The sequence below is a fragment of the Strigops habroptila genome, chromosome 8 (assembly GCF_004027225.2).
Source record: "Strigops habroptila isolate Jane chromosome 8, bStrHab1.2.pri, whole genome shotgun sequence".
NCBI classification, from domain to species: Eukaryota; Metazoa; Chordata; class Aves; order Psittaciformes; family Psittacidae; genus Strigops; species Strigops habroptila.
The window spans coordinates 1,193,562-1,220,100 of NC_044284.2; the positions used below are offsets into that span (position 1 = coordinate 1,193,562).

Below are 26,539 nucleotides of genomic sequence, written 5' to 3' on the forward strand. Positions count from 1 at the left end.
AGGCCAAATCTGTTCTCAGCCAGTATAAAAGGAATCCTGCTTCTCTTTTCCAGCAGCTTCTAGAACTACATCTTACACCAGACATTGTAATACCTAACTTATGATTCTGACTGATAAAGCTTAATAATTACAACAGGAGGGTCCATCCTAGTGTTTACTTCCATTTATTAACCTGAAAGTTTAACTTACTAAACACAAAATTCCACATGGTGAAGTTTCAAACCAGCAGCCTCTTGTGCATGCTTGACAGAACAGCATTTTAACTCCTCTCACCTACTTGTCCAAAGTATTTGCTAATACTCAAATACAGCCTCCACGTTTCTGGGTTTTACAGTATATGACAAGAAGACTTGAGAATGACAATCCATGTATGAGTTCAAAATCTCAGATGCAACTACCAATGAGTATGTGAAGGGAATACATAAATCCAAACCCTTTAGTGCAATTAATCTTCATGACCAGTTTAAGGGAACACTGTGCCTCTTTGCTGCTAGGCAACACTAAAGCAGGCAAACGGAATGTAACTAAAACCCAGAAACCAGAAGCAGTAAAATTCCATGAGAGAAAAAACATTTCAGAAAGAAGGAAATAAATAAACACCCCACTGAGACGGATGCCACAGAATGTGGGGATGTGAAAAGTTTCTGTGGTTGCAGAAAAGGAATGGGCCAACTCAGAACAAACCTAAATTCATTCTAGGCCACTAAACATAGAAGATAATACTTTGGATGTAGGAAAGTGCCCAACTGAAAGATTGCAAGATGCTGGCTGAACATTTGGAGCTATAACCACTATTTGCTGACTGCTTTTATGCTCTTTCCTTTTGGAGAGTTTCAGATCAGGCGTTTTGCTCTGCTAAAGGTTCTATCCCTCTGAGAACTTGTGAACAATAAATCTACCCCCGTACTTCATTACAATTTAGTTCTTAAATTCATGTTTAAAGGAAGATAAATAGACTTGGCATAATAGGCTTTAGTTTATCTCAAGCAAGTCTTCTGGAAAGAGAGAACACACTTATGGATCTCCATATATGATAAGATATTTTTATCTATATCCACTAAATAAAGTGCTTATAAGCTCCATCTCCCAAGACCAGTAACAAAATGGGTTTCTCACAGTAGTACCAATAGACAGAGCTCCCGTATTTTTAAAGTTAAAACCCAGGGGAAAGGCAAGTAAAACTGCTACCTACATTTTATACCTGGTTGCTGAAATATGGATCCCAAACACAACGCAGCCAGTTTTAATACAGTTACTAAGAACAGTTGAACTATTCTGGAAGACTTTTAATGTTGTCCTCACTTACCAGCTGCCAAGGAAACACAACACTGTTCTTTCACATTCGTAATCTCATTCAGCCTGTAGGGAACATCGTGCAAGGAAGGAGACAGATCTGGCAGGCAAGGGTATCTTCCTATGCCACACATCTGGACTGAACCCAAGGAAAGGTGTTTCACGAATGTTGATCCATTCTGCACAAAGCTGTAACCCAACGTAATTCAATTAAAATAACTTCACATTCAGCAACATCAATCTATAAAATCTATCCTTTTTCATTTACAGATGACTATTGTATTACGTATAATAAACTAATGATGGGTTAATATTTATATTTTGCATAATATTCAGTTTGTAAATCAATTTTGCCCCCAAAATGGATGCCCAATATTAGCCTTAAAATTTAATTTAATAATGGCAGTGGGAGTATTGATGTCAAATACTTCTAGAGAAAAGGGCAAAACCAAAAGCTTGGTTTATGTGATGCCTTCACAGGACCTGAGACCTCAAAAATATGAGGAAAGATATTTCACCATGAACAAGAGTTCCTGTCAAACTTGGTATTTTTAAAGATCACCACATTTCTATATATATTATCATATATAAAAATTTATAAATCAGTGAACACTGTCTAAAATAATGCAACCTGTGCTCCTGACAAGTTCAGGCCCAAGCATTTTTTCATAGAATATACTCCTTATACTCCTTCCCACAGGAGTTCGCTGTCATACCGAATTCTAGTCTCATTTTAACATCTGTATTTAAAAAAACCCAAACCTGACTTGTTCAGAGCACTCATAGCTAGAATAAAGCCTCCATTAAATCCGTCTCCCTTCCCTTTCCAAGAAGGAAAAGAGAAGCAGATGCTGAAGATTAAACGGTTACTTGGAGAAGTAAGAAAAGTGCTCAGATAACAAAGGATATTCAGCTGTGTTAGAAACGTTGAACAAAGCAGCAGCACAAGGACAATCTGGTTATTTTCTTCTTTCCCTGAACTTTAGGAATTGTTGCAGTTGTAACTAAAATGACAGCAAAAAAGGGTTCCTGAAGCTTGGCAAAGAAATGCTGGCTTAAGGCTTCCTCCTCCTACTGCACACCACCAACAGGAGTTACAGATTCAAACCCTGCATAGCCATGCGACCCCTCAGCCTTCCAAACCACCACCGGTAGAAGATGGATTTGGTATTCACCACCCATTTTACCCTTTGACACTGGACGAGTATGAAAAGATTCAAATCCCATTCTCCAGCAGATAAAACTGAAAAGGTGCAAATATGTGCAGGTACCTCTACAGCTCTGATCTGCCCAGCATACCTAGACATCTGCCGCCATCCCACATCCAGAAGCGTCGTGTATGCACCCACTAATATGGCATCAAAGTAACATGGGATGAGGTAACGTGGAATTCTCTTCAGGTAGACAAACATGGCTTTCAACCATTTACCAACCTATGAAAGTACAAGAGAATTAGAACTTGGTAAGACTAGGGTTCAAAACCAGTGCTTTCAGGACCCATCTAGTTGAAGTATGTGTGCATTTATTACACCCAAGTTATGCTTGACTACCACAAAAATGAGATTCTCTTCAGTTCCTAACACCAGCACTAGCATGCAACCATTCACACCTTTGAAGTTGTCCATGCTAGATATTTGTGGTAGAACTGCTGCACCCTCCTGCTCCAAAATTTCAGCTGATATGAACTCTAAAAAAGTAGGTAGGGAAAAATCTGTACTATATTTATTATGTCATAAATGGGCAAAAACATCAACTATAAAAAGAGATTATATTTTGCTAGTCTTGTAGGAAAACCCCCAAATATCTCAAAGACGTTATTAAAACTGAGTAGCAAAGGAAAGCTGCATCACTACAACCCATGGGAAGAGTTTCTCATTGCTTAAAGACAAGATTGAAGAGATGAAGCTTGAGACAGGGATAGAAAAATTATCAGAAGGCTAAATTATTTACAGCCACTAGTGGGAAATGACTGCAGATCTGGGCCTAGGACTCAGGATGCTGGAGCTTCACCACCCCTGTATCACTGTAAAGTGTTTGACATGTGGGAAGTATTTCTCCTCGTCTGTTAAAAAAGATCATGACAACCTACTAGGAAGTTCATCTGCAAGGTTTAAATCTTGAGTAAGAAAGTAAGTGTCAGTATATTACACAGTGACACTGTTCTTGTAACCTGGAAATTAGGAAGGGAAAGTTACTTCTGTAAAACATAAATGTAAAGTTTAGTTTTACGTGACTTCAGTATTGCCATAGGTACTTTATATTTTCTGCAAAACAGAGTAAGACACTACAAAAGAAGAACTCAAAAACTACACAGGAAAAAACAAGCAATAGTCTTTGAGGAGCAGTAAATCCGGCAAGTATCAGACCAACTTCCTTTCTATAAAAGCTCTGTCTCTGAAGTCAAATTCAACATTCACTTCAGTACATCGGACTGCTTTATCCATTCTTCTGCTTTCTTACACTTGGCTTCAGGAACAAAATGAAGTAAGAATGCTAAAGCCTTTATTATTATATTCATTATGTAAGTTACTCAAATCAGGTCTTCATCTTGTGAACTAAATAAAGCAATTGCCCTGCAGGAAAATCAAATATGGCAAAGAAAGAAAAGGACTGCGTGCAGGTAACCTGAATCTCAGTAATCCCTGTCTTCTCAGTGACTGACTGTGCAATCTTACAGTAACTCTGTCATAATAATGTACACCTTGGTATTTAGGCCCTCTTTTGAAAGTACTTAAAGAAATAATGGTTACTTCATTTTTATGTGAGGAAAAGTAATAAAGGGGGAAGGACCCCTGCAAGCCTTTACACCAGAGCTATCCACTCCTCCATGCCCTACATATTTTTCACTTTCCTTTTGCAGTCCATTCTTAAACAGGACTGAAGAGAGGGAAGAAAAATATATTAATGGTGTAACCTCCCAGAAGAACTTGCCTAGAGAAAAGGTGTTACAGACAGACCGAAGTTCAGAACAGACCAGCAATTGAAAATGAAACAAACTAGTCATTTAAAACCCCAAAGCCACCAAAGAAGTATTTTTACTCACTTCTGCACAGGGTCCTGCACGTGAAATCAGGCGATTACTGACATAATCAATCATCCAGTCACCAGATCTTAAATTATCACAAAACGGATGACCCAAATCATTCTTTGGTCTAATGTCTGCCATCACGGACATTAACCCTGAAGATACAAACCCAACTCTGTATTAAAAGACACACTTCTCACAAATAGCAAGTACAATTCAGGAGGAAAAGCTACACAGCCACAGATAGTCTGGAGCACAAGTGTGATGAGGAACGGCTGAGGGACCTGGGGGGGTTTAGTCTGGAGAAGAGAAGGCTCAGGGGGGGACCTTCTCGCTCTCTGCAACTGCCTGACAGGAGGATGGAGTGAGGTGGGGTCGATCTCTGCTCCCAAGGAACAAGAGACAGGACAAGAGGAAACGGCCTCAAGCTGCGCCAGGGGAGGTTTAGATGGAGCTGAGGAACAATTCCTTCCCCAGAGGGTGCTCAGGCATTGGAACAGGCTGCCCAGGGCAGTGCTGGAGTCACCGTCCCTGCAAGTGTTCACACCCCGTGTAGCCGAGGCCTCAGTGCCATGGGTTAGTGGTGGCCTTGGCAGTGCTGGGCAACGGTTGGACTGGATGAGCTTAAAGGTCTTTTCCAACCCTACTGATTCTATGATTCTACACAGTTATGAAAGTTGTTGTGGAATAACTAGCATGATGCAATTCATACATTTGGTAAGTGGTCAACAGTGCTCAGAATTTAGAAAAGTCAATGTGACTTTTCACTGGAGGTATATGTATTTCAGTTTTATTTTAAAAAGCAATGGCACTGGTGTCAAAACACATATTGAAACTTAATTTTGCAGCCCAGAGTATCAAGAGAGAGGAGCTTTGGTTTAGTATATGATTTTTCTGGGTACAACTCTGACCAGTAGCATGGTCAAGAAGAAAAAACCCTCACTTATGGTTTTTACCCAAACAATAGCACTAGTCATAAAACAGCATTAAGGTATGAGCTAGATTGAGCAGCTCTATGTTATGGTTTTTTTTCTTGACAGAAAAAAGAATGCTGAAACCATTACCTTGGAGGCCTGCATACTTCAGCGATGACCAGTTTGGTATATTATAACAACCTCCACCATCTTCTTGTTCTTCTGCCTCACATCTATACAGCACTTGATTTAGGTCAGCCAAAGTTAGTTTAGATGCAATACTGAAAAAACAGGGGAGAAAACAAAAACAATTCCAGACCCAGAAAGCAGCATCAGTAGGGGAAGAGAGAAAAGGATTTCACAAACAGTGCTAGCTTCAGACTTCAACCAAAACAGCTCACAACTTCGTCTTGGAAATTGGGAGCCTAAATTTTGAGATGCTCTGCTCTGATGTTTCAGTCTTTATTTAGAAACACAGTATTAAGTACGAACCCTCAACAGTCAAACCCCAACACCAACAAGCACTTCACGTAGCAACTCCACTTTTAGCAGCTATTATACAGAACATGAACAAAAGAGTCCAGGAAGTTTTGAAGTATTAACCCTGCTTATATTATACACGAGAAGAATCTCTCTGATTGCTTTCTCACAATCCAAATCTATCGCAGTAACAACAACAAAATCCTCACTGAGTTTATAGAGCATTCTTTGCTCCCAGTGTAGATCTCTTGGTTTTACTTTAGAAACTTAAAGCATACTCACGAGGAAAATAACGTATTTAATATAGGTGCTGAATGATCATCAGGAAGACTTCCAGATTTAAAGTGAGGGCTGAACTGGATCAAGTGATTGCGGAGAACACCAACAGCCTCTTGTGCCTTTGGGTCAAGGCTAACTCTGTAAAAACAAGTGCATAACTTGGAGAAATTTAGCACTTCAAATAACTATTCCCAAGTCTCAAAGCAAAGCAGCCCATCATTCTGTTCACTAACACAGCCACTTCACAGCTATAACAACGTACCTGAACACTATTACACTTCCTGGGGTCAATTTTTCAAACTCTATTTCTTGGACAAATTCATTCGGCCCTTTTATGGCAGTTCCAGCCTGCTTTATGATTTTACTGTCTTTGATCTTTGAAAAGAAAACACATTTGCAAGAGAAATTCAATGTCTTTTCTAAGGTAAAATAACACAAATGACAAAATATTACATGAGGACATGGGCGAAGAAGCCTACCTGGATGTGCTCTCTGAGTTCCACTGTGAAATTAGGCAATCCATTTACAAAATGTTCATCTTTTTTGTAAGGACTAGCACTTCTCTCAATAGTCCGAGCCTCAAGTACTACTTCTTCTATTTTTCCTAAGGAAAATTAAATCATATTGTAGCTGTTAAGATACTTGAAAAGTGGTTCTTTTGAAAACATGAAGCAAAATCTAAAACTAAATCCCTAAATACTCAAAACCTCAAATATTCAAAATACAAGTCTCTGTTATACAACTAAAGAACAACGAAATGTGGGGAAGTGTTTTAAATATCCTATAAACATTCACTACACGTTCACTGACTGCACTGTATTTAAAACTTTAAAGTTTTGTTATTTCATAATAAATGAACCATAAAAATCAGTCAACAATTAGAGAATCACAAACTGACTTTTACTGATCTGTTAGTCTTTATTATCTTATAGGAGAAACCAGTAGAATGGTTTCCAAACTGCAGCTACAGTTAGATCTAAGGCAGAAGCTCTTCCCTGTGAGGGTGCTGAGGCGCTGGCACAGGGTGCCCAGAGAAGCTGTGGCTGCCCCATCCCTGGCAGTGTTCAAGGCCAGGTTGGACACAGGGGCTTGGAGCAACCTGCTCTAGTGCGAGGTGGGGTTGGAACTGGAGGAGCTTTAATGTCCTTTCCAGCCCAAACCAGTCTGGGATTCTATGTTTATCTTCAAAGTGTAACAGCTACTACTAATATTCAAATATTCGAATTTTCTCTATCCTTTCAGTAATCTACAAACTAAGTCTTGCAGCCACTTGTAAATGTCTTAACACGTAATGTGACTAACACAGGCGCATGCATGCATGCAAAGATCTGAGTATACTTAAAAAGCCAGTTTGGAAAGCTTCTCTTCACAAATGTGTCTGGGCAGTGTACAGAAGTTGTTATAATTTGCTACTATTTAGTAAATACTTTGCATATATAGGTAATGCATTCAGAATATTAACATTATCTCTACATTAACTTACGCAGTACAAAGTTGTTTCTTATTAATATGTATTTTAGAACTACAAAAATAGTCATATACAAGGAAGCTGAACAGCAACGACTAACAAATATGATGATATTTTAGCCTTTTCCACAATATAATACTTAATAGTAATCACTGCCCCAACTCTCTACTTTAACTTTCTTGCTGTTAACTATTTCTTACCAGCTCACAAACAAGACACCAAACAAAAGCACACCCTCATAGGGAGCTTCTAAGAGGAAGCAGACTCAACATGAATGCCTTTGAAAACCCTAAGCAATGTAAGCTTCTTATGGTTTCTTTAACCACTTTTGGTGCATGCATGTTGGTACATATAAAAAGAGTGTTATATACTGAAAATTCTCAATCTGAAACACATGAAATTATTACAAAACGTATGGAATGAGAATAACCTGAATTTTTTTGTATGCCTGCCATCTCTCAAAAAGAAATCTGATTACCTGGGATACACATTTCAGGTACTTCTTTACTGTAGAATGAAGTTTTAGGATCCCTGAAGGCAGTTCGACTTACAGCCACAACAGACTGGTGTGTGTTAGGGCAATGCCTCGTCACTGCCACTATATCTTCATCAACCTGATCTACATATACCTAGAAGAGACAGACCATTGCAACTGTGCTCAGTCACAAGAGGAATAGAGAGAAATTGCAGTGGTACTCTCACTTCTTGCCTGATTAAAGCCTTTAGCCCCCAGCTCCTGATGCAGCCTGTTCATGGCCAACCTTCCTGCTAGAATTCCCGTTTGGAAGTTAACTTCACCAGAAGCCAGGTGTGCTGCTGGATTCCATTTTGCATAAAACCTCTCTTCAGATACTACAGAGATCTGTAAAGAAATTAAGACTTAAGTAAATATCAGCTGCTCTGGAAAAACAAAACAACAAACAAACAGCTGGGGGTGACATGTTTTAGTGGTAGGCCTGGCAGTGCTGGGGTAATGGTTGGACTTGATGATCTTAAAGGTCTTTTCCAACCTGGCTGATTCTATATAATCAATTCAAATTTCATATGAAATCAGATGTTCCAAAGTAATGCCAGCTAGTTAACTGCTTGGAATTTCAAATAAACAGCACAAAAATATGTCCTAGGACAAGAATAAAGCTTGCATATTTAAAAAGAACTGAGGAGTTCAACTGCAGACACATACCTGGTGTGGTACTAGCTCATCATAGCCTTTGGTGCTTCCTGTAGCACAGCATGCCATGGAAACAATCATTGCGCTAGGAAGAGCGTCATATGCGGATCGGTGCTACATTAAAAACATAGTGGAACAAAGACACAATTCATCCCTCCCAATTCAGCATGCAGAAGATCTACTCAGTTTAAAAGAGGAGTAAAATTTACTACAAATGCACTAACAAAAGCAACTTAAAAGAAACTCACAAAAATAAGCACTCCAATACCCCCCATACCCTCATTCTCCCCTCTAGAGTGCTTAGGAGAACAGGTTAAGAAGCAGAAACAGAACCACTTACAGTGGCTGGAATGAAAGAATCAAACCAGCTCATGAAGTAGCTTTGTACCCTTTTTCCCTTGAAAGAAAAAGTCCTGAATGTCAGAGGGAGTTGTTATAAAATTCTATTCTTTGCATGAAAACTTGAAGAACTGAAACACATTTTTCCTCAGTATTGCAGAGGGAAAACATTCAGATTGTACCAAGCCCTCCCATGGCCCAGAAACAGCAATTCAGAGAATATTCAATGTAAACTCTGGGCTTTTGTTTAGGTGCTCACCTGAATTGGACATTCATTATCATGGGTAATATCCATAAAGAGTGCATGAGCAATAGCTGGCATCAAAGGCCTCAAACGTGGCTGAACAAAAGAGCCAACGGGTTCACCTCCAAAACGATAAACTAACCTTCCCTCTTCATGGCTATTATAAGCAGTCATTGCCTCTGAAGAACAAAACAGGTAGACGTTTGCATAAGAGTAACTACCACAGAGTAAAACATGCACAAAGATGCTAATGCAGCATTTTACAGTTGTTACTTTCGTGTGTTCAATCATTAAAAAAAACCATAAAAACTGCATATAACTATACACTCCAGTGTGAATGTGCAGCCTTGGAGTTGTTGGGCCATTTGGTGTAATAGATTAAGGTAGAGAAAGCTAAGAGGAAAAAGAAAAAAGATCTGAAACTGTTCCTTGTAGGCTTTAAGAAACTGATGCAACAGAAGTCAGACATGATGCAGCACTCGCACAGCAGAACCATGCTGCAACCTCTTCTCTCACTAGAATAAGAGGGAAATATTGAACCTGTAAACTGATGCAGGATGTCTTCTCTTCTTTTACAGCTAGTACTGTATTTTCTGCTGAAGTATCATGGAAGTCACAATACAGAAAAATGTACTTCTGATTGCACAGAGTATGAAATTCATAGCGCGTAATGCAGAAAAAACCTTTTCCTTGGAACAAGCACGTATGTCATCTATAATCTCTTGTTGGGAAGACAGCACACACACAGCAAGCCTACCTCTTATTAAGGAGGTAATGCCCAGCCTATTCACAAAGATATTGTCCAGCTCCTCATTTCCTGTGAACAGCTCAGCCACTACATACAAATTGGCTCGCAATTTCCTAGCTGTGTCCAGCATGTACTGCAAAAAGCACAGCCAAAAAAGCCACAGAAAAGGGGGAAAGGTAGATACAAAAAAGGACAAGTTTCAAAGCTAGGCAGGGAGTGGACAATAGGAAAATGCCATGCAGCAAAGATAAACAGGCAAAATTAAGGAAACAAAAAAAGTTGTTACACAGAAGAGGACATACGAACATAAGCAAAAAATCAAGAAGTAGCATACAACACAGGCAAGTTAAATAGAAAATGAAGAAAAGGTAATTGCACAAGCAAAGAACATGAATATGTAAGGAAAAAAAAAAAAAGGCATAGCAATGTTAGTTTCACATTAAAAACTCCAAACCATACATGACAATCCTACATCATTTCCATCTGCTTATTGTACCTCTGATCAGGCTGGTAATTCCCAGGCGGTTGACAAAAACATTGTCAATGTACTCACTGCCCGTGAAGAGTTCAGCTACCACATAAAGATTAGGTCTGACTGATCTGGCTGTTGCTAGCATCTCCTATAGATCATAATACATTTTTAATGCAAGACATCCATTGTCAGCTATATATATGCAATCATGAACATGAACTGTAACCAAACGTCAGTAATTCATATATACTGGTCATTAAAAAAGATTCTTAACAATTAAGACTGATAATACCACATTTGTATTTCACAGTTCATTCCAGGAAACTCTCCTGAAGAGTTAAAGCTAATTACAACTTTGGTTTTAAACAAAACCTAGCTCAAAATGCAAAGACAAAGGTTGGATAAAAGCGATACCTGTAAAGACTTCAGTTTAAGCCTTCAAAGTTACCATTCTAAACAAATGAAAGAATGGCAGAAGTTTGGAAATGGGTGCACTTAAGAGCTCCTCTCTGGGCAACTCAACTTGTTTTAGAGAGCTCTTCAGAGATGTAGGTAAGCTCTGTAACCAAGCTGAGATTATGCACTAACAAGCTGTACTACTCAATTCTATTTAAAGCTCATTTCCTAGACAAGTACAACGTCTGGATGGAGTCAGCACTGTGGTAAACAAGAAGCATTAATCGTAGCAATAAGCCTGCCAGAGAACTTCTTGCAGGTGTTCTTTCCTGACTTTTCAATTCTGGTAAGTAAACTTCTTCCTGCTTAATTCAGCAATAGCAAAAAAACATATGACAAAGACACACTAAGTCTTTGAACCATGTCTTGGCAATGACCCCAGCTAAAACTGACATACTGCACACTGGCAGTCACTGCACTTAGTCTATAGCTACCTGAGGGAAAGTTTAGCCAGGTCCATCTGCATGTGTAATATTTCAGCTAAAGCAGAGAGGTAAAAGATACAATAGCTACGCCACTCTACTACCTGCTTAAAGGAGCTGAAACCACACCTAACATCACCAATCAAGAAACCTTGCTTATGCTATGAGGAAGATTCATTCACACCTGAACTCTCCTGCAAATCCCACAGCAACGGTGCAGGACTGAGTTCAAAAGCAGAACCTGCTTTACAACAAATATGCCTAATTTTACATACCTCAGCTACATGAATGGGTGTTGAGTGACAGTTGTCAAGACGAACACCATGGAAATACTTGGCAGTGATTTCAGTGTATTTTTTCATGTGAGCCCATAAGTACGGGCAGTCTTCAGGTTTATTACCGTAACGCAGCTTCACACTGTCTCCCCAGCAAATGAGCTCTCTTCTCAAGTAAACATTTGAACCTGCAAGGGAAATAAATTCATTATAGTGTATATGTATAGTACAAAATGTGTACCAAAAAAAGAATGTGGTATTTCATTTCCTCAAACACTGATGAAGAATAAAGATTATAACAATAACCGTATCAACTCAAAATGTACATACTCTACACTGACACACAATTTCAGAGTACTCCAAGGGAACAGTTAACTTCTACAGTGACATTAATTCTTCAAATTGAAATAAAATTCCTTTTAATTCTTCAAAATAGTATAAAAACTGTACTTGAGGGGAAAAAAGGAAGGAAAAGGCAGCAAACAAATGAAGAGAATCAGTAGTTGGGTTGTTTATACCAGCCACATTGAAAAGCACCTCTCTGTGTTACCACATATAAACTGCCACAGCTCCAGCTTCAAATTCTGTTTCTGTTAACAGCAGACCATGATGCTGTAAGGCAAATTTCCAAAGTACTTAGGCAGGTAGGGCACTTAAATGGACAAAGTCCCTAAATAGCTTTTGTGTGTATGAAAATAGTTATTCTCCATCTCATCTAGTTTCATATACTAATTTTTTGCGTTCTTTTTGACGAATCAATAACAAAAAATCTTTAAATCTGAGTTCACCTGTGATGTACTTATTGCTCAGAATATACTGATGGAGATTTAACTGTGGTAAAGACTTAAATAATCAGTCAGGTCTAAAAAAAGTGATTTCTGGCCTATATAAATCAGCTATTTGACAGTGCAGCAATACCATTTAAAACTAACACCAAAACCCCACACTGTTTGCGACATGTAATATCCAGGACAACCGAGGAAATGTCAATATACAGACCCACATAAGAGAAATACAGTTGTATTTGAGCCATCAGTCTTCTGAAAGTCTATTTATATTCATCTTACCTAAACCTGCAAAGCATGAAAAGGGTCAGCACCACTCAGGATGGGTAAGATGTAGCTACTCCACTGCTTTCTGCTACATCCAGCCCAGCTCTACTGATGCACCACGACAGTTATTTTAGTGGTTGAAGCTGGAATTAGACCAGGAAACTTGCTGAAAAGTAATCCTGCATTAGCAGAGATGGTTTTTCAGCCAGACTGATTTCCTAAGCTCACGTTATGGACACCTTAGTGATTGGGCCTACACAATGAAAGATGCACAAGAGTATGCAAGCTAGTAAGTAAAGAGCAGGGACTGTAACTCACCAGAACTTCCAAAAGCATTCACTGAGGCACAGCTGACCTTTTATCTTCACTAATGGCAAGATAGCCACATGGACAGAAAAACTGGCTTCCTTTGGAGGAACACCATTATTTTTTTAAGGGCCATTTATAGAACTAGCTGCAATTGTTTTGCAAGTCCTATATTTGTGCTCTTATGTATCATATTTTCACAGTGTATTCTCCTGAGTAACTGAGTTTTAGTAACTGAGTTTCAGTTTGTGTGGCACAAATCAAAGGTATAACACAAGTATAAAGCACTCAAAAAGCTGTAGATGAATTAAAAGGATGACGAGGGGCTGGAGAATCTCCCGTATGGAGACAGGCTGAGAACATTGGGGCTGTTCAGCCTGGAGAAGAGAAGCTGCGTGGAGACCTCAGAGCAGCTTCCAGTGTCTGAAGGGGGCTACAAGGATGCTGGAGAGGGACTCTTCATCAGGGGCTGTAGTGACAGGACCAGGGGTGATGGGTTCAAACTGAAACAGGAGAAGTTCAGGTCAGATCTAAGGCAGAAGCTCTTCCCTGTGAGGGTGCTGAGGCGCTGCCATAGGGTACCCAAGGAAGTGGTGAATACTCCATCCCTGGCAGTGTTCAAGGCCAGGCTGGACAGAGCCTTGGGAGACATGGTCTAGTGTGAGGTGTCCCTGCCCATGGCAGGGGGTTGGAACTGGATGATCTTAAGGTCCTTTCCAACACAAACCAGTCTGTGATTCTATGACTCTAAGAGAGAAAACTCCATAATAGACGTTAGGTATGCTAACTAAAGCCAGAGACTGACTGAAGGAAAGTCTGCCCAGAAGAAAGGGCAATTAGCTGAAAGGCAACTGAACAAAACCCACCCTTGACACATGTATTATCTTCATCCTTGTGAAGCAGAGGGAAAAAAACAACCAACCCAAAAATGAAACAGTAAATAAAAACCAGTGAAAGGGCTGTAGATTACTTTGCAGAAGTGAGGCATTTGCTAACTCCAGAGCACTCTGGAATATCAATTAGATTAGCTTCTAAAGCTGACTGGAACTCTTAGAGGTTTTTAATTAGAATTAAACTGACCTTTGATTCAGTTTACAAAATGAATGCCTACTCTGAAAACTAGAGTTGTCAATCTTGCTTTCATTGGATATCAGGGCTGCCCCCAAAGGAGTTAGAATGCAGTACTTTAGCGAATGGTGATTTCATACCCTGTCTTACCTTCACAAGTAATTTGCATTCTTAATTTGGATGAACTGGGTCATCTCTTGACTGCCACTCAGCGGCCCTTTCAAGTATCCACTTTTTGCTCACTAATGCAGTAAAACACTATCCACCTCTCTATTGCATTAGCTTTCCGCCACTGCCATTGTCTTATGGAAATGCAAACAAGCAGTGGTGTTGGAACAAAGTACAAAGTAAGCAGAAAAGACAATGACAAAAGCAGGGAGGCAGGATATCCCCATTTCAGTGGCAGAAAGCTGGTCATTTCCCTCTCAAATCTTGCAAAACTGTACCTCAAATCCCAGCTCTTACACTTGATCTGTATGCTGAATGGGAAATAAAAACTGCTGTAAACTGAGTGTCTGCTATTCTGCAGCTTTATAGGAATACATCTGGAAAAAAGGTAGATAAAATAAAACCCTTTCTGCTTTGGCTAGAATATCAAAAGGTTTAGAAGATGATTCAAAGTTTGTTTACAAACCTGGTTCTGCAAAGTTTTTAAGAGGATCATCTCCCATAACCCAGCCATTGTGTGCCATGAAATAGCAAGATTTATCTGGTTGATGTATCATAGTTTCTTCTTCCTCCACAGTAAGGTCTTTGAATGGATAAGTGAAATACCTATGGAATAGACAGGCAATTAAAACAAGCTAACCACATAAAGTAACCTAAACTGAAATTTGTTGTCTTTGAAGTTAAAATATCTGCTATGAACTGGCTAAATAAACCAGATAAACCAGATACAGACTAGACTAGAAGTGATGGAGAGTTTCCTGTTTTGTGGCATGCCTTGGAGGAGAACAGATAGGTGCTGCCACTATCTTGGTGTCAGCTGGTAGTGTACAATTAAAGCCCTAGCTCTTCAGATACATGAATGGTCTCAAGTACATCAAACCTGACAGGTGTAAGCTTTCCCAGTTCATCCCTCTTCCACCTACAAGAGCCATTTCCACTACATAAGGACTTCATTGTGCTGAGTATTTTCATGCCCTGGTCACAGAAGTTAAAAAAGACGATCAATTCATTAAGAAGCATTTTTCAATGGGAAAGAAAACACACACTTGTAAGTATAAACATATACTTTTAACAAACTTTGAACTCACTTTCCCTGGAAGATTCTGGTAAGTAAGAAAAAATAAAAGAGATATGTACCTGGTAACTAAAGGATATTTTCTAGTGATAGGACCCAGCTTAGGACCCCCACAAGCCAGTCGTTCGTAAACCACAGTGCCCACAAGACAATTGACAGCCTGGAAGTGATTAAATTAGGCATTATTGAAACTCCTACATTTCTTTGCAATTTAAAACAATTCAGCATTACAACACAAGTAATTATAAGACCTGCTCTTGATGGTGATGAGTTTGTCTGTGTTTTTCAGCATTCAGTTCCTCAAGCCTCTTGCGAAACCAGTTACAACACTCTTCTATTGCAGCTGGTCCATTGCTTCTCAGGAGGACATTGAAAGCAGAGAGCAATTTGAACAGTTTATTTTTAAGAGATGCACTATGCATAACTAAAAGAAATTAAAAAATTCTTTTTTCCCATTTCTGAAAATAGTTCCATTTATTTGGTTTTGCAACTTTAACTTCACTTGTGATTTTAACTTGTAATCAATAATACAATACCTGTGTGGTATGAATGTTGCCAAGGCTATATTCATATCTACAGTACAGCCAAACCGCCTATATTCAGGGTCCTGAACTATTTGAAGATGTTGATTTGGATCAGATTTAGTGCCCATTTTGCCTAAGAACAGGATAGAAAAGAGTGTTCATCATAACACAGAAATAGGAATTTAAAAGACAACTTTCTTATTTCTAGTATAAGCAAGATGCAGGTAGATAAAGGCACTGAAGGGGTGCAAAGTTTTTAAAGGCTTCACTAGCCCTCAGAGCATTCTTGTCTGCTTAAATTTGCATGGTAGACTGCTCATGTAGCAAAAACTGGTATCACTCTGTTTTCCAGCTTACTGTTAAGTTTACCTGTAAGTTTCTCGAACTATAAATACATAATCCACATGCCTCAGCAACATACTCTTATTTTACCTTGAGTTAGAAGGGTTTTAAATTGCTGCACAGCTTTGTCAACATCCACTTGGAAAAATTCCCATAGTTTAATTTTTGGATACACATCTTCCCATATTATTTTACGGATACACTATAAGAATAAAAATCATGTCAGTTAATAATGTTGATAACTGATAGAATTAAGAAAAGCTAAGTGCTCATATGAATGGTTCAGAAAAAGGAGTAAAGCGTTATTTCATTAAATATACTGTAAAGTATGCACCATTTTTAATGCATTTCCACAGCCTTGGAAATACTACAGGTTTATTCAGCTATTTATAGTGTTCATTAGTTTATACTTAGTTATCATTCACTTACATTCAGGTGATGATCATTTTCAATCAAGGGAGGGATCCCTTTAGCAGTACACTTTCCATCAGCCACCATACAGGTCAAGTGCCACAGAGCTCTATCCAAGACCCAAGCTGGCTTCAGGTGAGGAGAATTTACAAGGTTATAGCCACATTCTGGATGCATCCTGAGCCATTCGCTGTTAGTGGCTTATTCAAGAAAGGGAGGGGAGGAAGAAAACAAAGTAAGTACACACACTGAACACTTTGTTGTTTTGTGCAAACATCCTAACACCAAGAACTTATGGTACTATGGCATACATAGTTAGCTCATGTTTCAACTAAAGTTTTCCATGTCTTATGCAGGTGTGCATTACTGATAGCAGTTGTTTTGCAACAAATACAGCTGCAGAGGCCACAGAAAAATATGCAATAGTACCAACAGCTCTAAAACACTAAAAAAAACAAAATCACATTTTTGTGGCAGGAAATAGATCAAACAATGGCCATGAAATGCTCTTTGTGTGTTAAAAGCTAAACATACATCCCAAACCAAGATTTAAGTTGACTCAAGTTTTGGGGGTTTTAATATTCTTAACCCTATCAGATGTTACACTCAAAGCCAGAGAGCAAGAGTGCTACACACGCTGCCCAAAAAATGAATGAAAAATGTAGTTAAATGGGCCTTTTAGAAAGGATTAGCTGTGAGGCTGTTGTGTACATAGTAAGTAGCAGACTAGTGGGCAGCGATGCCATGAAGCCTTACACAGGAAGATGAGTTCAAGCAAATGGAACACTAGTTCAGCTCAAACACTCTACTTGACTGTTCTATCTTCTAAACTTCCCCTGTAGTTATCAACAAGCACCAGAAGATACACTGAACATTAAGAATTAACTCAGAGAAGGTAAGGAGCCTTCATGAGAAAATGGGTGTAATATTTGACATTGTTTAGTGGTGGAACGGTTGGACTTGATGATCTTAAAGGTCTTTTCCAACCTGGTTTGTTCTATGATTCTAATATAGACAGTAGTGTGCCTGTAGCAGCATGAGTAAATACACATATAGCAGAAAGAATTTTGATTTTGAAAGTATGATATGGAAGAAAAAATCCAAGAGCTCATTTCTTTCCATTTTTGGGATTGTCCTAAACACTGTAACTGAAAATAATTTTTATATATTCCTTTGGATGAGTATCTGCAATTGGAAAACTAAACGTAAAAAGAAAAGCACAGAATGCATAGGAACAAATAAAATTTTTACTCAGGGTTTACAAGCATTTTTTGATAATCATTTCTCATAGAACACGTCTACTAATCCATTGGGTTAGAAAAGCAGAGAAAACAGAAGTACTACTTCACACAAGGGAAAAAATTATATTGGAAACATGAAGAGCCCTTAACGTGTCCAAAATTATAGCAAACAATGAACACCTAAACCCCAAATTTGCTTATTTCAAAGAAGTTCAAACAAAAATGTTAAGGGGAAAGAAAAGAGAATCCCTTCTCAGCCTATAGTATGACCAGCTCTTCTGAACACTCTCTTACGTTATGTCTCCAAGACCATTATGAGCATGACAAAATTCCATGTTTATAAGGTCAAACCATTGGTGGAAATTAAGATCTTCACGGTTCAAATGCCACCTACGACTAAAAACACCATACTTATTTTAAAGTTACATAAAGCAATAATGAGCTCAGGTTGTTAAAGGCTGTTACATTCTTAAGAAATTCATTTCACATTTTTCAAAGGACTAGTTCATTATTGTATAAATTAAGTTTGCTCATCGCCCAAGATAACTTTTTTTTCTCCCCTTTATAAAGCTGAGAAAAGGTGTTTGATGCGATTACTCAAGTGCTTAAAGTAGGATTTGCTCAAGTGTTAAAGCCCAATTATACAGTAGTAGCCTCTTCTGAAAGATAAAGGAGATATGCTTTATTTTAGTCCATTTTTATTACTTCATGTGATTTATTACAGCCACTGAAAGCTCAGAAAAGCCCCAAGCGACATTCCTTTTTCTGTCTCCTGGTGAAAATTTAATGCCAGCAAAGACAGTATTTCTTCTTTGAGGGTATTTGAACACCCCAAAGGAAATGGCAGCCCTAAAAGGATACATCTACCCAGTTACCAGGCAGGGTTTGCGAGTTTATCTATGCTAACATGCCAAAAGGTGCACCTATATTTAACATTAGTACATGCATCTACTTTAGTTTTCAAGCCAGGCCATAGATGCTGGCTTTCGTTAGAGCCTAACAGGCACATTACCATCAAAGCCTGACTCCCACTGATCTCTGCTGTGCACACAGCCTGTGCTCCACTCCAGTGTGAAAACCAGACACCTTAACTGCTTAATGCTGAGAGTGAGCTGCCTGACTTCCAACAGGAACAGAGGGGAAACATTGCCATTTTTACACAGTGGTCTCAGCCAGAAAGCAGAGACTACCAACAAATACAGCCGCTGTAAGCTGAGGGGTCATGAGCTGTGAGAATTATCAGCATTAGAGGATTTACTGTGAGACAACTTAAGCTTTAATGCAGACACTCTGCAGAATTAATAACAATGTGCAAGTATCCATCATCTGCCTTAAGTAACTGCCTACACATTTTGTGTCTTTTCCATTCAAATGGGGCTATTAAACCACCCTAATGTGCAGGAATGAAATAATTTAACTACTAGAAATTACTGTTCAATAACACCAGAGAAAAGTAAAGTTAAACTTCCATCTAATCAAGATCCAGACAAAAAGAACTCCCAAAACTACTTGCCTGTTTTCTTATTTTAAAAGACCCCAAAGAAGCTCTACAGGCATATACAATATTATTGCTTACTCAGACATTTCTCAACATACATTTCTCTTTATGCTAAATTTGGTGTTAAAGTTTGGAGTCAGCTGTAAATCAAGAGGTTTTGATTCTAAACAACAAAGGTGGTGGAAAAAATAGGAATTTAAAAAGCTTGAAAGCAGGAAACAAAGCCATCAAAGTAGACCTTGCCTAAGGATGTAAGTCAGGACCATGGGCATCTAAATATTGCTACCCTATTAGGAGACTTCAAAACATCCTTTTACCATAGCACAAATCAATCATCCATCCCAATGAAGGTTACTTCAAACTCTGAATGTAACCTGAAAAAGTCCTTCTACAAATGTAGTAAAATAAAGTGACATTTTTCTTCTCAAACATATTTTGGAGTCTAACAGGTATTTCTGTCCATGAAAACATTCTCCTTGGCAGCATGCAAATATACACACCATGAAAAGATAACAGAATCTCAAGCATGTGTGAAAGAAACTGGACTTCCCAGTTGGTGAAGTGCAAGAAGTTTTTGATCTGAAACTGAGAGGATGTTTAAAAGGCCTCAGGTTTAATTGATTTAAAATTCCCTCAGACACAGAGCCAATAACTATACTTAGTAACTTCTCAACAAACAGATAGGGCAAACACAGGGCCCATGCTGTGTTGCAGACTGATTGGATTGGAATGTTGGGCAGCAGTCAACACCAAAGAACTAAAGCAAATAAAGCAAACTTCAAATTCACAGGTATCTCTTGTTAGGGTTTTTTTTAAGCCTCAAAGGACTGTAACATAAACAGACTGTAACTATTTGTTGTACTCTGCTATGAAAATAAAGCTTTATCTTTAGGATTGCAGTGTAAAATGACAAGTGCATTATAAACGTAATTGAACTCATCCAAATAATCAGCAAAACTACAAATGATGAAGTACTATAAGTTTCATCAGATCATAATGAAGAAAACCCACTGTCCCTCAAGCAATGAAGTAAAGCCTTCAGTGCATTGGCTTATATATGCTTAACCTCCCACCCCAAACACAAAGCTATCTATCTTAAACACACACAAAATGAGCTGTAACATTTCCTCCATTGCTTAATCCCAGCCTCTTGTTCCTATTCTGTTTGTTGTCTGCATGTTAGATCCAAATTTGGGCAGTTACTTTTAAGCAGCTACAAGAATAATCTCCTGTCTAACAAGGAAGTACTCAGTTCATACTCAGTTCATCCTCACCAAAAAATTCATACTGCAGATGCCATTCATTTATGTGGGAGCTGCACACTGCAGATCATAAAAATAACCATACTATAAAAATACAGACACACGAACAGCTCATTAATTCTCTCTTAAGAAGGGCTCTATTTACTCTTTCACTAACAATAGTAAACTCTTTTACCTCTGTTACAGAGACATATCAGTTATGACTGTAAAGAGTTGTCTTGGATTTGAGAGATTCAAAGGCAGAGACAAGTAAGTTGCTTAAAACGGCTACTAAAAGGTGGTTTCAAGGGGGTGAAGTTAAGGGAAATAACAAAATACAATTATAGGACCAATCTGGTTATTAAACACACACAAAAAAAATCCTACCAGTATGATTGTAGACTACATCTGTGACGCAAAGCATATTCCATTCAGTTTTTAGCTTTTCCACAAGAGCACCTATATCACTCCAAGTGCACTGTTTATTAGGGCTTGAAAATTCAGGATTTACTTCTAATTGATCAGCCAGTGAATAACATGATCTAGACAGTCCAAGCTTTTGCAGTGGCGTAAAATGAATCATGTTGTAACCTACATATTAAAGAAGCAATTTAGTTAGTAAGAAAAACAGATTTCAAAGTGAATTGAAAGCAGCATAACAAATTGCAGTTATAATATGTACTTAAAGCTAGGGATTGGAATAACCAGTGTAAAATAATCTACATCTTCCCCTTGAAATTCCATGTAACACCAGCTTTAAATGACCCTGTCAGTTCTACAAACTTCCAAGTCTATCTGAAATCAAAACAATAAAACAAGAGAGGTTTCCCATGTTCTGAAATCCCTGAATTTTTACACCTCCTTAAATATTTTAAGCATTTTACTGAATCTGTTAACTGAATTGAACCTACTGGGAAATATTTAGTCTGTCAACTGAAAAACAAATGAGCTGTTCCCACTGAAGCTCTTCAGTGTAACTCTAGGTTTTGATCAGCAGATGAAAGGATATCCTGTAATACCTGTCTGAGCATTACCTGTTTCTTTTGCAACTTTAAGCCTATCCTCCCATTCGTGAAACGGTCCCAGGCACTTCGCGAGGAACGTCTGGAGGGTAACACAATCCAAAGGTAACACATGATTATCGGCTCCAACACGCAAAATAGGATCCACAACTATGTAACCTCCACCACTTTTTTCATTTCTAGGGGGAAAAAAAAACCCCAAACATTTTCATTGGTATAGTAAACATCCATTGTACCAGCCAGTTTCAGATGGAGAATCCAGCAAGCACAGCTATCTCAAACCCACAGTGGCCCAGTACAGCGGCTGGGGGAGATGGGGAAGAGGACTGCAGGGCACCTGAAGAAAGGAGGAGACAATGAAGAGATGTTCATCTCTTAGGCATCATCATCTCTCTACTGGGCTTACAAGAATACAACTGGGATACAGAGCTTTAAACTCTCTGCAAAAGTGAGATACCCTTGTTATTTTCCGAGACAGAGTACTTCTGCTTCCTTGTGGGATATGGGCAGAGACAAAGAAAGCAAGACTGCTCATCTTTTATACAAAGGCCTCCATTTAGAGCACCATCTTCTGGGAGATACCCCGAGCTAAATGCCCTTTTAAGCCTAAGGGAATTGAACCACCCATCTTTCATAAACTCAGAATACCAGGCTACAATCATTACAGATACTGGTATACCTTCTGCACTTGTGCTGTTGAAACAAAGAAGGAAGTAAAGAGTTGGAAGCGAAGAATGCCAGAACCTTTGTGCTAGAAAGATAGAAAACAACTTTCAAAGTCAATGAAGAAAATACAAATTAATCATCCAAATACGCAGAATGCTGATGACTTTGGAAACTTGTAAAAATGGCTTGCCTCTCCAACACTGACACCAAGAGTCTCTTCTGTATATTCTCCAGAGTATCTATGCATCAGAAAGTATTAAACAGGCACCACAGCTACTGCCTTTCATTAGCAGATTCAGAGAGGCCCCACGGTTGCAATTTGAAAAATGTATGAAAAAAATGCTTTTATTCTTCACTGTGATTTCTCCAGGTTAAAATGTAAACCAAGGCAGCAGACTGCATTTGGCTGCAAGTGTATAATTTCACTTACCCAAGACTGAAATAGTACTGGTATGACCCAGAAATTTGGAGATCCAGCTTGCAGTATTTGTCAGAGTCATCTTCTTTTCCTGTGGGATTGTGCCACGATAGTGTCCTGAACTTGTGGCGATCAAATACTTCTCCAGAAGCTGGATAATTTGTGTACACAGTCACGGGCTTGCCCTGAAGAGTGGGGCCCAGTCGGAATTGTAGTTCAAAGCCTCAAGAGATAAAAATCACTTTATCAGGAAGACTAGGTATTTCTATTCTGTAATTAAAAATCACTATTTGATATTACATTAAGAAGAAAGGGCATGAACATATCTGCCAAGAATTTTGCAGAATGGTATAATTCTGCAGCATCATCTCTCCCTACTTTCCTAACATTGCTCTTTGCACACGTTACATATAGTCCTTTACTTATATGGATGGCACTATTCAACTCCGTTCCCATTTGTCCCTCTTTGCTGTAAGAAAAGCCTTAAAAATAAAATTCAGCAAAACATAATCATCGGACTACACAAACTTTTATGCAGATTTTGGATTATGTAGTATCCAAATATTTAGGTTTACCAAGTCCATGTATTAAGCTGACCCATGAAAGCATCTGAAAAAAAAAATTAGGAACACATTGCAAAATAGAAAATATTTCAAATCCCTTCCTTCTCATTGAGGGTTCACTAAACAAGGCTAAATTCCTTATGCTTTTAATCATAGAATAATATACACTTCTGTGCAATCTACAGCATACAAAGAAGTTGTTAAACTTTCAGAGAGCTCAACAAACCAAAGGGGGTTTTGCATACGTGCTGCAGGTCACGCACACATAGAAAGACCAGTATTTAGGCTTAAGATACTCATGATGGGGACAAAATTAAGTTAAACTATTAGGAGCTAAACCCATAGTGTAGTTTGTTCAGCTGGTAATGAACTATTCAATTTAGTCAACAGGTTTCAGAATCGGTTTCCCCCTGCAGGTAGAGGGCCACCATCGCGTGCATGGCTAATTACAGGGCCCCTTCAAGTGACTGAAACAGCTGTAAGTGCTTGCACAGTAACTGTTCCTACATTACATGCCAGCCATGTAGTGAAACACCCACTAGCTGTAGCAGTCTACAAAACCAGGAGTGAAAGAAACCTGAGGATTCGTAAAAAGAGAAAGTTATTAATACACAGATAATGAATAACAAAGTTTAAAACCCCCTGAACTATGGCAAGTTCCGCTATCTTAAGTTGAAAAAGAGCCACCTGCTTATTAAGTAGAATTCATGGGGGCTCCAACATCAAAATTCAATGTCTGAATACATTTAAATGTAAGTCTCACCAAGGTCACAGTTCCTCTTATTGACGTAATCACCACTGCACCAAATCCCACTGTGTAAAGCAGTGGTTTTTGGATCTTTATGTCTGTCCGATAAGATGAAGCTCATTTGCAGAGGAAAAAAATCTTAACACAAAAAAATCACTTTCGGAAGGCTCAGCAGCCTCTCCCCAGTACTGTGCTGACATTTTATTTCAGGGATTACTAAAATTAGAAGGCAGGGGTATATGCCATTGATATCTTATTTCCTGTAACAGTTACACTGACATTAGGAATGCTGTGCTTAAAAGTAGCTATGCCCTCTCAGTGACTGCTACCAGCAGAGCACTTTGAAGGTTTGATAGCCATGCACTGGGACATGTGGGACTCCTTCCAACAAAATTCACACAATGAGTTAAAAACGGAGGTTAGGCTCAACTCTGCACTTCTTCATTACTCACATTTTCTTAGCTCAGACTGTCAGAAAATTTTGAAATCCATACAGTTGAAGTGAATTCTTATTCCTAAGAGCCGAAATCTCACTCCTTCACTAAACCACTTTGGTATTAGGTTCCTAGATCAGTAACATGAAGTAATAAAACCCATAAAATTTGAAGAGCAATAAAAATCATTGCATCGTTAAAAAAGATTTCTAGAAACGGCTTTAGCTTTATAGTCTGAATTTGCTGAGCAGCATAATGGTGGACCAACTAGTGGGGATGTTTCTTGTTTGATTTGGGTTTTTAATGGGTTTTGTGGGGTGTGTGCTTCCAAATAGACTTAAGAACACTTTCAGAGAGAAAGAACAGCAAGGTCTTACAAGCAGGCAGCCAGAACACTAACATAGCACAGCTCTAAGACATCTGACAGGCAACTTAAGATTTAGGAGGACCTGAAGGGCTCATATTCCGAAACATTACCACAGACTTTGCAAGATATGAGTATTACTGACATATTTCAAAATTATAAAGATGGGGTGCAACATACCACATTGCAGATAAACACTAGAGAGCTTGACTTATAAAGGCTTTTTCGAGTCTTGTAAGTATGTTATAAATGCTTTGCACTCCATTCCCTGGAGACTGACAGCACCAAAACCCGACCACCACCGCAGGCTGAGCTCCCTTCCCACTGCTGCCCGAAGGCGGAGGTGAGCTCCCGGTCCCGGGGACACCCCGCGAGGAGGAGGAGGAGATGTAGGCAGTGGTTGAGGAGGCCGCTGGCCCCGACCTACCTTGCTCCAGCCTGAAGAGAGTCTTGTCCAGCTTCTCCATCTCGCCGAGGTGCAGCAGCCGCGTCTCCTTACCGCCCGGCATGGCTGCGGCCGTCTGCCCAACGCTCCTCCCGCGCAGGGAAACTCACTTCGGGGACGGAGAAGCAAGCCCTGCCATAAGGAAACACACACAAACCCCCACAGGTCAGCGGCGACCCCCCGGGCGGACGGCGGCCGCTGGGAACGCCTCACGCCGCCGCTCCCGCTTACATGTTCCCCAGCCCCAGGGAAGCGAAGGGACGAGGCGCTGCAGGCAGGCAGGGAGCTGTCAGGAGGCGCCCAGCCCTGCCCCGGCCGGGCACTGCCGCAGGCAGCACCTTGGGAGCGCTCCCCGTCCCGCGGCGCGGCCCGGCCCGCAGCCAGAGCCGCCGGGGGGGCAGGGCTGACACCTGTCACTGCCTTCGCCCGCCCCGGTGCTGCCGGGCCCCCATCGCCGCCCCATCCCTGCGCGGAGCGGCACCCGCCTCAGCCGCTCCTCCATACTCACGAGCGGGCCCGCGGAGGCGCAGCTCCCCGCCGAGGGCGAGGGCTGCCGAGGGCGAGGGCTGCCGAGGCCGAGCGGAGCCGGGGCGGGGGCTGCGGCGGCGCGGGGCTGGCCAGGCGGGCGGTCCCTCACGCACTCGCCCGCGGCGGGACCGCTTTGGTTTTTAATTCCCTTTTTCTTCTTTTCTCTTGAAACAAACTTTATCGGTTCCGCCGCGGCCGCGCACGGAGACGGGCGGCGCCGGCGCAGCTCCCGCGAGAGCCCAGAGCCCGCCCCGGCAGCCGTGCGGGGCTGGGCCTGGCCGGGCTGGGCCCGCCCCGCCGCGGGAAGCGCGCCCTCAGGGCAGGGTTACCGCAGGGGCGACCCCCGTCCGCGGTGCGGCGGCGGGCGGGCTGGGCTATCCGCCAGCCGGGCCTCGGAGCACCGCAGGGCGCTCAGGGAGCCAATCTCCAGCCCCTACTGTTACAGCCATAGCGCCCACCAGCGCCTTTACACACGGCGGGAGAGACCGCCCACCACCGGGGGCTCGGGCCAACGCTCCGTGTGATTTAACGGGCGTGCCGCTGAGGAGAACGCGGCTTTAAACGCTGCCCGAAGTGCCTTTGGGCCTGGCGGCTCCTTGCGGCGATAGAAACGCCGCTCCAAAGGGCTTCCGCGGGCGATCGCGCCCCGCCGCCTGCGGGGCCGCGCGGCGGGCGCCCAGCGGCCGGCCCCGGTCTGATAGGCTGCGCTGCAGCACAAACGTGGTGTCAGGCAGGGTGTCAGTGCTATATATAGTGTGTGGAAAGGGCTGCGGGCTCCGAAGGTCTGTCTTTGAGCGAGAGGTAAGGTGGTTTTGAGAACAAACAACACTGCAAACCCC

The 26,539-nt window shown here is 40.6% G+C and overlaps 1 protein-coding gene across 5 annotated transcripts in view; it reads right to left on the reverse strand.

Moving 5' to 3' along the window:
- Positions 1-25,947, reverse strand: part of AGL (amylo-alpha-1, 6-glucosidase, 4-alpha-glucanotransferase) — a 38,928-nt gene extending 12,981 nt beyond the window's left edge. Inside the window, exons 1-24 of one of the 5 annotated variants that reach the window (XM_030495747.2) lie at positions 25,681-25,947; positions 25,155-25,304; positions 22,631-22,841; positions 21,547-21,713; positions 20,900-21,103; positions 16,551-16,732; positions 16,212-16,323; positions 15,792-15,912; positions 15,507-15,609; positions 15,318-15,415; positions 14,647-14,786; positions 11,587-11,774; positions 9,971-10,094; positions 9,229-9,392; positions 8,643-8,744; positions 8,169-8,321; positions 7,938-8,088; positions 6,471-6,595; positions 6,254-6,366; positions 5,995-6,129; positions 5,383-5,513; positions 4,337-4,473; positions 2,593-2,726; positions 1,307-1,482 (exon numbers count right to left, since the gene is read on the reverse strand). In XM_030495747.2, coding sequence (XP_030351607.1) covers positions 1,307-1,482; positions 2,593-2,726; positions 4,337-4,473; positions 5,383-5,513; positions 5,995-6,129; positions 6,254-6,366; positions 6,471-6,595; positions 7,938-8,088; positions 8,169-8,321; positions 8,643-8,744; positions 9,229-9,392; positions 9,971-10,094; positions 11,587-11,774; positions 14,647-14,786; positions 15,318-15,415; positions 15,507-15,609; positions 15,792-15,912; positions 16,212-16,323; positions 16,551-16,732; positions 20,900-21,103; positions 21,547-21,713; positions 22,631-22,841; positions 25,155-25,236 — 3,253 coding nt within the window. In that variant the 5' untranslated portion in view covers positions 25,237-25,304; positions 25,681-25,947. Of the gene's footprint in view, positions 1-1,306; positions 1,483-2,592; positions 2,727-4,336; positions 4,474-5,382; positions 5,514-5,994; positions 6,130-6,253; positions 6,367-6,470; positions 6,596-7,937; positions 8,089-8,168; positions 8,322-8,642; positions 8,745-9,228; positions 9,393-9,970; positions 10,095-11,586; positions 11,775-14,646; positions 14,787-15,317; positions 15,416-15,506; positions 15,610-15,791; positions 15,913-16,211; positions 16,324-16,550; positions 16,733-20,899; positions 21,104-21,546; positions 21,714-22,630; positions 22,842-25,154; positions 25,426-25,680 lie in introns of those variants that run through there. The other 4 variants (XM_030495746.1, XM_030495750.1, XM_030495748.1 and 1 more) reach the window with 4 other exon arrangements.
- Positions 25,948-26,539: the final 592 nt, after the last annotated feature.